Source organism: Perca flavescens, chromosome 23 (assembly GCF_004354835.1).
Source record: "Perca flavescens isolate YP-PL-M2 chromosome 23, PFLA_1.0, whole genome shotgun sequence".
NCBI lineage: Eukaryota > Metazoa > Chordata > Actinopteri > Perciformes > Percidae > Perca > Perca flavescens.
In genome coordinates this window covers 3389673-3402271 of record NC_041353.1, presented here as the reverse complement: position 1 = coordinate 3402271, position 12599 = coordinate 3389673, and the positions used below count along the sequence as shown (strand labels likewise).

Below are 12599 nucleotides of genomic sequence, written 5' to 3'. Positions count from 1 at the left end.
TGTGAGCCAAGCCAAAAAGACGGGAGACTGCAGTTGTGTGACACTCAAAGCAGAATTTGGTGATTTGCCGACTTTGGGGCTCAGAAATTGCCACAGAACCAGAGAGTTTACATATTCAGGCTATGAAACAGGTTTTTGTAAAAAAAATAAAAAATCTTTGATTTGCTAAACTCTATGATGGCTAAAGAACTTTTTTGCTGACTTTTAAGGGCTTTATGTCGACCAAACTGTCAGTGAGAAAGCTATATGAGACACAAATAATACAATCAAAGGTGTTATTCAACTTTTCGGTTGAGAAGAATCATGTCAAACATGTCTGGCCCTTAATGTTATTCTTGTTTTCCAGTGTGGCCCTTTGCATCGCAATAAAAGCCATGCAAAAGTCCAGAGATGTTATATAAAAGAAAATAATTAAGTTTTGGAAATTAAATTTGGAAAATATTTCTGAATATTTTCCAAATTTAATTTCCGTGAGGAATTCTAAGTAATGACAAAAAAAACACTGTTGGCGCGTCCACATGATACAAGCCTTCTGTGATCGCAATAAGGGTCAAAAGTCACAGCAGCGTGTGGCCGGGTTGGCTCAGTGGGTAGAGCAGGCGCACATATATTTAGAGGTTTATGCCTCAACGCAGAGGTCCGACCTGTGACGATTTCCTGCATGTCTTCCCCCTCTCTCTCTCTCTCTCTCTCTCTCTCCCCTTTCTCACCTATCTGTCCTGTTAAATAGAGGCGGAAAAGCCCAAAAAATAATCTTTGAAAGCAAAACAAAAAGTCACAGCAGCGTGACACAGAGAAGAGTTCCTATTGGTCTACGGTATTACTTACAGAGGGTTAGGGCTCGGTTCGGTGTATCTACTTCTGTAACCCTCTCTGCTGCTTTGTTCTCTACTTTACTGGGAAAATTAAAGGCTGAAATTTGGCAGAATTCCCCTTTAATACACAGCTGGAGAAGGTAAGGGGTGAATTCCTGAGAGGCGAGTCAGGACAGGAGCCAGACTTCAAATAGGCCTACCTGTATGTGTGTGACGTGTGTGTGTGTATGTGTGTCTGTGTGTGTGTGCATGTGTCTGTGACATGTGTGCATGTGTGTATGTGTGTGTGTGTCTGTGTGTGTGTGCATGTGTCTGTGACATGTATCGCATGTGTGCGTTAGGGGTGGGGGAAAAAATCGATACAGCATAGTATCGCGATATTTTTCGTGGCAATACTGTATCGATACACAGACGCCAAGTATCGATCTTTTATGATATATGTCTTGGTCAGTCTGTCTGCCTGACAATCACATTTTGCACCAATAAAACTGAAGTGAGATGAACAAACAGAGAAATTTATCTTTTTAGATACAACAGATGTTGACAAAATTGTCCTTTCGGGACATCATTTGAAATTGGGAAAAATCTGAAGTTGGACAAAAAGGTAACACATTGCAATATATTGCAGAATATTGCAATATCTTTAAAATCGCAATAATATCATATCGTGACATAAGTATCGGGATGATATCGTATCGTGAGGCCTCTGGTGATTCCCACCCCTAGTGTGCGTGTGTGTATGTGTGTGTGTGTCTGTGTGTGTGACATTTGTGCATGTGTGTGTGATCGTGTAGGTGTGTCTGTATATGTGACGTATGTGTCTGTGTGTGTGTAGATAGATAAATCGATTTTTATTGATCCCAAAGATGGGAAATTACAGCATGTGTGTGCGTGTGTGTGGTTTACAGGTTAATATATCTGAAAGATCATTAGGCCCACACCTTATACTGAAGATTGTTAATTGACAGAATCTGAAATATGTCTTTACAATATATTTTGTATTAATTTATTGTATCTTTGTTTTAACATCTTTGTTATCGTGCAATTGCAATAGAAGTAACTTACGTTTCCACTTTTATTTGCCATTTCCACATATACAATAATTGCATAGAGAAGATCTGGCGATTAGCCTGTGGCTAGCTACAGAGTGCTAGGTCACAGAAGGGGCGGTAGCCTAGTCTACAACTCTAATCACATTCCTGTCATTTGTATTGGATTCATGTATCTCGGTGACATTGTTTAAACACTTTTAAGTGGTTTATCCATAAATCTTCATCTTTTATCGGCTGCTATGACGTTGTTTTAGCTGGGGGGGCAGTTTTATTGATCTTGCTACGTCACTCTACCAGGCTCCCTCTCTCTCTCTGCTATGAATGAATAAAGGCGGGATGCGCGTGCTCAGTGCTTGCCGCAAATCACTTAAATGGCTGCGTAAATTAAAGACGTTTGAAAGTACTTTTTTTTTTTTGGGGGGGCAATTTGGGGCAAAATCTGTCATGAGACGAAGCAGCTAACGGTCGGATTGTACCCCAACGTTTGCCTCGCGAGCTCCTTCACGGTCATCACGTCACTCTCTCTCTCTCTGCCTACTACTCCACCTCGCTCTCACACTCCTCCAGAGACCACAACGAGGCTCCAGGGGTAAAGTTACCGAAGGGGGAGGGGGTAGAGAGACATAGACAAAGAGAAGGAAAGGAGAGAGAGAGAGAGAGAGAGAGGGGGGGGGGGTGGGTGTGTGGGGGGGGGAGCGCGAGAGAGGTTCGCGTGCCTGTGAGGTTGAAAAAGAGAGAACAAGTGGTAGAGTGAGGCAGGCTTCACAGTGCAAGGGGGAGGTGGATCCCTATCCCTGCTGTATGTAGTGTAGCAGCTTAAGCTAAAGCTAACTAGCTAGCCATGTTGCGGTCGCTGCTGCGCCTCCTCCCGCTGCTGGTGGTGTGTGTCTGCTAGCGGGCCGCCCTGGACTCCCTAACCGCCCTGAGGTGCATCATGCCCGGCTGGAAGAAAAACATCCCGGCCTGTCTCCAACCGGACCAGGAGGGAGGTAAGACCAGACCGATACGCGGCTCAGGTTCTTACCGGCCGGCGAGTGTGTCCCAGCTTGTGTGTGTGTGTGTGTTTTGGTACATACCTGTGTGTGTGTGTGTGTGTGTGTGTGTGAGAGTGTGTGAGCGCGTGAACTAATTATGTGCAATCTCTGTGCAGCGTGGTTTGGCGCCGCCGGTAACGTTAGAGCTCGCGCAGACGGTGACTGCCTTGAAATTAGTGAAAGTTGGTAACTGATACCGTGTGAATGTGTGTGTGTGTTTTATCCAACGCAACGGGTGAGGTTACAGTGACGTTAGGTGATTTCACGTTAAAGGCTACTAACGTGTTTATCATTAAAAACGTTCACGGGTTACCGCGGTTGCTAAGCAGGGGAACGAAGTAACCCAACGGCTCAGTAACGGTCGGTGCTGTTGGTCAACCGAGGGTCTGCCCTTCTGTGTGTGTGTGTGTGTGTGTGTGTGTGTGTTTTTAGTACATACCTGTGTGTGTGTGTGTGTGTGTGTGTGTGTGTGTGTGTGTGTGTGTGTGTGTGTGTTTAGTACATACCTGTGTGTGTGTGTGTGTGTGTGTGTGTGTGTGTGTGCTGACTCAGTTCGACCACCTTCATTGGGCTGCGGACGGTGTTAAATGGTGTTACAGTAAAATGTGTGACCCCTCAGTATCTGTGACGCTGTTTAATGGTGTTACAGTAAAATGTGTGACCCCTCAGTATCTCTGACGCTGTTTACTGGTGTTACAGTAAAATGTGTGACCCCTCAGTATCTCTGACGCTGTTTACTGGTGTTACAGTAAAATGTGTGACCCCTCAGTATATGTGACGCTGTTTACTGGTGTTACAGTAAAATGTGTGACCCCTCAGTATCTCGGATGCTGTTTACTGGTGTTACAGTAAAATGTGTGACCCCTCAGTATCTCTGACGCTGTTTACTGGTGTTACAGTAAAATGTGTGACCCCTCAGTATCTCTGATCCTGTTTATTGTTGTTACAGTAAAATGTGTGACCCCTCAGTTTCGGTGACGCTGGAGAGTCAGCAGTAATGAACACTGATGGTTTGATTAAATATTAACAGGTGAGGTGTTAATGGTCTACACACAGACCTGTGTTCCGCGGTTTCTTTCTGCTCTCACAACAGCCGTCCAAATTCGTGACTTTAACGTTTTCTGGCAGCACATAGCAGCACCCGTCAGCGTTTTCATAACACTCCTCCATTGAGATAACACTACTATATGGTGTAATGTTGTAGTGTGTTAATGAGTGTAGTGAAATATTTTGTGCTGTAGTACTTGATTTTTTTTTTTTTTTGTGGGGAACTATGGAGATATATCAGTATTGTTCTGTACTTAAGTACAATTTTGGGGTATACTTGTATTCAATCAATGTATTATTTGTCACATGAAATTATATAATATACTTAGAGTTGCAAAATGCAAAGATGTATTGATCAGTTGTCAAGTATTAAATTAATTGGCAACTATTTTGATAATCCATTAATCAGTTTTAGGAAGAAAACAAGCCAAAAGGTGTGTCTCGATTCAGGTACTATTTGGACACTTACATGAAGCACATTGTATACACTATGTACTCACTTGTGTAGTGCGTAAAAATCGCGCAGCCGAATTCGCGTGAAACATGTTTGGCGGGAACACGCCATTAATACTTAAGGTTTTTGCATTGATGATCACATTTCCAGTCCAAACAACATGCTGTTTTCATCTAAAAAATTGTGATGACATTTATTCAACATTTATTGACATTATAGAGTGATTAATAGATTAAATACTTAGCATTGTAATTAGCGTTGCGTACCGAAACGCGGTGCCAATGGGGCACCGGTTCGGACGTAAACGGTAGTAACAAGACCGAATAAGAACAAAAATTTCGGTGCTTCATTTCGGTGCCTGACTTTTTTTTTCTTTCAGAACCATCGCTGCATGGGTTACCGTTAGCTAGTAGCTGGATTAAACCCAATGGTTAAAATGCTGACAGCTAACGTTAAGCGGTGTAAAGTGTGACTGTAGTTCCCTGTAGAGGATTCCAACACCGGGATGTAACAGTCTGACTGCAGCTGGTAAAACAACACAGACGGTGCGTTCACTTGAAACTCGCCAGCCTTGTGGTGCATTCAAAGTTATTGTTAAATACCCTTTTCCCACCTGGTGCTTGTTTTTGTCGCTTACCAGCAATTTACTGGTGAAATAAGTCATTGTTATAAGTTATTGTTATTACATTATTAATCAATCATTTAATTTTGACCATATGGCCTTATCAATAAACAAGCCTTTCTTTAACTGTCATTTTCTGCTCCTTTTTTTATTTTATATTATGTACATTATAAATATATTATATATATTTCGGTTCAGGCACAGTTTAGGCACCGGCACCTTTGTAAAAGTATCGATTGAGCACCGGTATCAGAAAAACCCAAACGATACCCAACCCTAATTGTAATAGATAAAATGTGAAAATAGTTGTTGGTTGCAGCCCTGATTCGGACCCAAAGATTCCCATGTCCAGCGTTTTTACGAGACATTTTTAGTGCAGCGTGCAGAAAAGTAGATTTTGAACATGAATAATAAGACACAACAGTATTTATGTACACTATTTTCAGGATTGTCTTCTATTAAAAATGTAAATTAGGGCTGTGCGATATGGAGAAAATCAGATATCAGGATATTCTTGACCAAATACCTCAATATCAATATTGCGGCGATATTCTAGGGTTGACAATTGGTGCTTTAACAAAATATGTTCAAACTTAGATTTTAGATAAATAATCATCAGTAATGTGGACATAATGTCTAAGTAAGGGAAAGGCAAATAATACAACAGCTACAACAGTCTGGTAAGTTCAGAAAAGTTTTTTTTAAGCCTTTAAAACCAGTAAAAGACAACACTTACAGTATGTCATATTACGATATTATGATATCCAAAATCTAAGATGATATATCATCTCATATCACGATATCGATATAATATTGATATATTGCCCAGCTCTAATGTAAATGTAATAAATGCGAGAAAGTAAGATGCAGATAAACAAAAACAGACGTGTCACCACTCCCCTAAACTGCACCAGGGATAGTTTTTCTCCTTTTACACATGGTGTCAGATTCAGCAAACCATTTTTAGCTCCCATTTAAACGGTTTGAACACTACAAACTCTACGTGACTGCCATCACAAAATGAGGACACGTTCTCTTATCTTTAAAGGCACACGAGACATGTGGCTGCTTAAAACTCTTAGGCTTATTATATACACTAGGTGTTCTCATTTTGTTTCACTAGATGATTTCCTCATGAATAAGTAAGAACACGTGTAGAAGGACTTCCTCCACGCAGGAGAACGTTCCCAATGACTTCTTTTTGTGGCGAGGCAAATTGACAAACGCTTCCTCATTCTGTGGCGGCTTGCAGCTGCATTTGCAATCCTAAAAATGTAAGAATCAACCTGTAACTAGAAAATGCATTTCCTGCAGAAAATGCGTGGGAATGCTGAACAGCTAAATTGCTAAAGCTAAACTGGATGAATAGCTTAAATCCATAAGAAGAAGTTGAAGTAGTGAGAATAGTTGAAAAAGTGGAAATCGGTTTAATAAGTATGAATTTCATTAAAAAGTTAAACGTTTATGCTAAACTGAACTGTTTGCTTTAAAGGTTGAATAATGACAAAATATGTAGAACATTGTGAGGTCTGAGTAGATTTTCTAACTGATAATTACTCATATATGCAGAAATATGAAACAAATTAATACTGTAATACTGTTAAAGATGAAAGTTGAAAAAGCTGAAAGAAGAAATATTTTTATTATCAGATATATACACTGCATAGAATGAAAAAGCATCAATCAAGCTGAGATGAGATGTGAAATATGTTAGGTGAAAAGAATGGGGAGAGAACAAGAAGAAAGAGAGGAGAGAAAGAGAGAAGAAAGGAGAGCAGGAGAGAAGAGACGAGAAGAGAGAAAGAGAATAAAGAGAGAGGAAAGAGAGGAGAGGAAAAGAAAGACAGCAACTTTGACTAAAATTGACTAAAAAGGCTGAAAGTTTAAAGACTTTGTATTATTATCAGCCATTTCCATTGCGTAGAACAAACAAGCATGACCCTAAAGAGCTGAGAGGTGGATATATTGCCTGAAAAGAAACGGGCTATATACATGGATGAAATCACAAATCACAAATAACCCTGGAGGGAGGGAGGGAGAGACAGAAGGAGGAAGGGAGAGAGGGAGTGAAAGAGAGGAAGGGAGGGAGAGAGAGACAGACAGAGAAGGAGTGATGGAAGGAGAGAGAGATTGAGAAGGATGGAGGGAGGGAGAGAGAGACAGAAGGAGGGAGACTAAAGGAAGGAAGGAGGGGAACAGAGGAGGGAGGAAGACAGAGAAAAGAGAAAGGAGGGAGGGAGGCATAGAGAAAGAGAGGGAGACAGGAGGGAGGGAGACAGACAGATAAGGAGACAGACAGACAGACAGAAGTGGAACGCAAATGATATAGCCTGATCATCACAGTTAGTCTAGTTAGTTGACTCCTACAGCAAGCCTGGAGTAATCAGGTAGACTGTCTGGGTTGTCATGGTTACTAAGGGCCTGGGCCATGTTTATAAACATCTCTTTGATCTGATAACGATAGCACCTGGTCTTAATGTCTGCTGTAGCACACCGCAGCACTTCAGACACTGAGAGCAAGCTCTCAAATAAAGGGTCAGACTGGAAAAACTATAACTGCTATCGGTCAAATGATGTGATCCTGAGCACCACAAGGCCTTTGTGAACGTATCGGTATAAAATGTATATGGATAAACATAAAAATGTGGGCATATCAGCGATTTAAAAAAAGTGGTTCGCTGTGCGTTTCGCTGGGAAATGCAAAGAAAGTTATACAGGAGAGTGAACGGAGGGAGTTGTGTTACTCTTGTCGTTTGGAAGCTCAACCAGCCAAAAATAAAAGGCATATCACAACACTGACGAGATTTTCTGAAACTAGACAAAAATACCTAAGTTTTGATGTATGAATTGTGTATGACAAGTAGATATTGTGGGCGTAAGAGCAGTTATTAGAGAAGGGACAAAGATTAATTTTTTGAAGCTTCACCCTCTGAGCGATGACATCATCACACACACACTCTGTTTAATCCATAAAAAATCCTGAAAAGATCACTAAACTTACACAGCTTTTTCTCAAAAACTGTAAAAGATATCAAACTGAAAGGCAGTAGCCGGATAGCTGAATATTTTGTGAACATTTTAAAGTTTGTTTGAGGTCTGTAGGTGAAAGTATGAAGGAGCTGAAACTTTTGGGAGCGGAAGAAGATTTGAAGGAGTTGAAGCCTGCTCTCATTGACTTCAATGTTAAAAAAAAAGTGTTAAAAAGCTTAAAATTTAAAAAAGTATAAATAGCAGAAAAAAAGTTGAAGAAGTCCCATCATTAGCTGAAAGAGCTGAAGATTTGAAAAGTTGAATGGTTTAAATAGGTGAAAGTATGCAGAAGTTAGAGAGCAAAAAAAGTCGTTTTGGTCTTAGTCAACTTAGATTTCTTCAGTTTGATGCTTTTTTTCATGCTGAATGACTTATTTCCAAGAAATGTACGAGCACATCTCTGGTAAACACAAGAATTAAAGTGGTGTTTTAACATGACTCTGTTTGTTTCTCTTTGCATGGCTGTGCTCGATTGAATAAATTCTTAGTCGACTAACACTCATTCAATTGTATCGACTAATCGATAAATTGATTTAATCGACAGATCTGTAAATCTGAGAATCTCCGCAAAAGCACCACTTTAATTCTTGTGTTTACCAGAGATGTGCTCGTACGTTTCTTGGAAATAAGTCATTCAGCATGAAAAAAAGCATAAAACACAACTAATGGACTAAAGAAATCTAAGTTGAGTAAGACCAAAACTACAGATTAGTCGACTAATCCACTAACAGGGAGAAGCCCGACTTATTTGGACAAAAAAAACAAACAGAAACTGCTCAGTCCAGCTAGTTATCACTCCAACCATCCACATCCATGTTGTTAGGCTGAATCCCATTTCTCTGTCTTACCCCTTCCCTAGCCCTTCTTCTTACCCCTAGCCCTTCGTCTTACCCCTTGTCCTTTGTCTTACCCCTACCCCTTTGTCTTACCCCTAGCCCTTCGTCTTACCCCTAGCCCTTCGTCTTACTCCTACCCCTTCGTCTTACCCCTAGCCCTTCGTCTTACCCCTACCCCTTCGTCTTACTCCTACCCCTTTGTCTTACCCCTAGCCCTTCGTCTTACCCCTACCCCTTCGTCTTACCCCTACCCCTTTGTCTTACCCCTACCCCTTTGTCTTACCCCTAGCCCTTCGTCTTACCCCTACCCCTTTGTTTTACCCCTAGCCCTTGTCCCTCGAAACCGAGTGGTTAGGGGTGAAAACATACCCCTATGAAAGGAGACACCACTTGGTTACGGTTACGTCATCATACATCGTTGCTAGCTGGCTGCTACATCACCTGAGGCGACAAGTATTGATCACAAACTTCCAAGATGCCGTCTGCAAGTGTGTGTATGTCGATTGCGTGGGTTTTGACAACAGTGTCAAATGCATGTATATATATTTTATAGTTCTTTTATGTACACGTTGGGGGTGGTGGTGCAGATGCAGATGTTCTTATCTGTGTACTACTTAGGTCTGTTTGCAATATATCTATATATATATATATATATATATATATATATATATATATATATATATATATATATATATACACACACACAGATTGTGTAGAGCACAACACAAGACTGTCCTTATTTTGAAATCAATTATTTAAGCCGACACTACTTACATTTATGGGACTCTCTGGTTGATCTGGCCGCCATTGTTGCCGGTTGCCCAGTGCATTCTGGGTGTATCTACCCCTTCCCCTTTAGCCCTACCCCTCGATCAAAACAAGAATTGGGATAGGCCTTACTCTCACGTGAACGCGCAAAACTAAGGGGAAGGGGTAAGACAGAGAAATGAGATTCAGCTTTATTCTCAAGGAAATTGAAGAAAATGCTCATAATTTTCCAAAACCTATTTATTTGTTGTGTAAGTTATCTATTCTAAAGCTAAGTAAAAAGTCATATTTCCCTCAACCATTGTGATGTGCCACAAGGTGTGTGAAAAAATGATGTCTTTAAATGTCTTGTTTTTTCAAAAAAAGAATATACAACACAGAAAAATCTGCAACTTTTCACCTTTTTCGAAGCTGAAACCAGAAAATAATTGGAATTTTGTGTGATTAAACAACTTAAATGATTACTCAATTAAAGGTGCCAATTGATTTTTTCTTGACTGACTAAATGCTTGATTAACAGCTTGATTGCCACAGTCAGTTTGATTAAAACATGATTTATTCAGGTATAAGTGGGAGGATGTTAAATATTTAACATCCTCCTGAGAGGCCGTTATATAAAATATAACAGTGTTGATTTAATGTTGTGTTGTAAGTCATGTCTGTAGTGCTCACGGAGCGATAACGATGTAATCCTCAGGTGTACAGCTTCCAGCTACACTATAGCCACAGTGATTCACAGTGGGCTCTCTGAAAATAACAATGCATATTCAAATGTTCTTGCAGTAATACATAAAAAAAAATTGCTGTTCAAGAGAGAATACAGTACAAGACAGATCAGACAACCAAAGGCATTTACTCATGTACTGTTTTTAAGTACAATTTTGAGCTACTTTGTAGTGATAGACTGTTTTTATCGGCCGGCTGATATATCGGGCCGATATTTGCGATTTTACGCGTATCGGCCGATGCCGATGCAAATAATGCACACATAATTTAGGCAATATGAATGTAAGATGATTGCAGAAGTGACACTGATCTGTGTTTTTGTTTATTTTTAAAGAAATTGCAGAGCAGATTCCGAAAACAAATTCCAGTAGTAGCAGGATTTACATTTTTATGATAACCACCAGCTGTAGTACTTTACTTTCGGTACTTTTAAGTATATTTTCACGCGTATGCTTTTACTTCAGTAACAGATCTGAGAACCTCTCCCCCCTCTGATTGTTAAGCCCTGTGTCGTCTTCCCTTTTTTCAATGTTTTTTTCCAATATTTTTATAGCTTTTTCTGACGTTTTGTCACTTTTTCAAAGTTTTTCCCACATTTTTGACATTTTCTTCTGATGTTTTTTATGTTTTTATTGTCGTTTTTGTCGCTTTTTTCAACATTTTTGACACTTTTCCCAACGTTTTGTCACTTTTTTGACATTATTATGTACATTTTTGGCACTAATTTTGATGTGCCATATTTCTGACATAAAAAAACAACAACATGAGGGTTAAATAAATAAAAAGTTGTCACCTCCCAGGGTGAAGTGGAAAAATAGGAGGTGCAAAAACAAATACAGTACAGGCCAAAAGTTTGGACACACCTTCTCATTCAATGCGTTTCCTTTTATTTTCATGACTATTTACATTGTAGATTCTCACTGAAGGCATCAAAACTATGAATGAACACATATGGAATTATGTACTTATTATATATATTATGTACCACCCTTTGCTTTTTTATTAATAAGGGAAATAATTCCACTAATTAACCCTGACAAAGCACACCTGTGAAGGTAAAACCATTTCAGGTGACTACCTCATGAAGCTCATTGAGAGAACACCAAGGGTTTGCAGAGTTATCAAAAAAAGCAAAGGGTGGCTACTTTGAAGAATCTAAAATATAAGACATGTTTTCAGTTATTTCACACTTTTTTGTTAAGTACATAATTCCATATGTGTTCATTCATAGTTTTGATGCCTTCACTGAGAATCTACAATGTAAATAGTCATGAAAATAAAGAAACACATTGAATGAGAAGGTGTGTCCAACCTTTTGGCCTGTACTGTATGTATTAAATTAGTCCACAAATCTGCCCAAATTAGGATTTTTTTCTGGCTCCAGTAACGAGATGACCCCAAACTCCAGGCTTTGGAAATGCTTTTTTAGAAACCTGTTGAGGGAAACACAAACACTACCGGTGTGATTTTACCAGTTCATGACCCTGAGGCGAGACCGATCCGTGGCCAGACCTCGACAGCAGAGGTCTGGCCACGGCGAGACCGATCCGTGGCCAGACCTCGACAGCAGAGTCCTTCTCACAAAGTTTCCTCACAAACAAACTGTGGCCGCTGTCATCCAGGCAGCGTTTAGCTTGATCGGTACAGCCATTTTTTTTCCCACTGAATAATCTGTCAGTTCTTTTGTTAATTTATATTTTAGGCTACATTAGGGCTGGGCGATATGGAGAAAATCAAATATCACGATATTTTTGACCAAATACCTCAATATCGATATTGTAGTGTTGACTATTGGTGCTTTCACAACATATTTACACACTGAGATTTTTGATAAATAATTACCAGTAATGTGGATATAATGACTAAGTGGGTAAAGGCAAATAATAGAACAATTATAACAGTATGGTAAGTTTGGAAAATGACTTTAATCACTTAACTGTAATGCATCCCTTAGAAGCAGGAAAAGACAACACGCCATATTACAATATCCAAAATCTATGACAATATCTAGTCTCATATCACGATATTGATATAATATCGATATATTACCCAGCTCTAGGCTACATTTACGTTGCTCAGAGCCAAAAGCGATCTCCGTGCACACGTGTTTTTTGGCTCCAGTAGAAGAACTAACCTCCGTTAAAAACTAGCACGCCCGGGCCGGCCTGTAGCTCACCTGGTGAGAGCGTGCGCCCCATGTAGGCTGAGTCCTCTG

General features: G+C 39.9%; 1 protein-coding gene across 2 annotated transcripts in view; it reads left to right on the top strand.

Annotated features, from left to right (window-relative positions):
• The first annotated feature begins 2580 nt into the window (after window positions 1-2580).
• Window positions 2581-12599, top strand: part of grip1 (glutamate receptor interacting protein 1) — a 107213-nt gene continuing 97194 nt past the window's right edge. For both annotated transcript variants that reach the window (XM_028570438.1, XM_028570437.1), the window contains exon 1: window positions 2581-2856. In XM_028570438.1, the coding sequence (XP_028426239.1) occupies window positions 2802-2856 (55 nt within the window). In that variant the 5' untranslated portion in view covers window positions 2581-2801. The remainder of the gene's footprint in view (window positions 2857-12599) is intronic.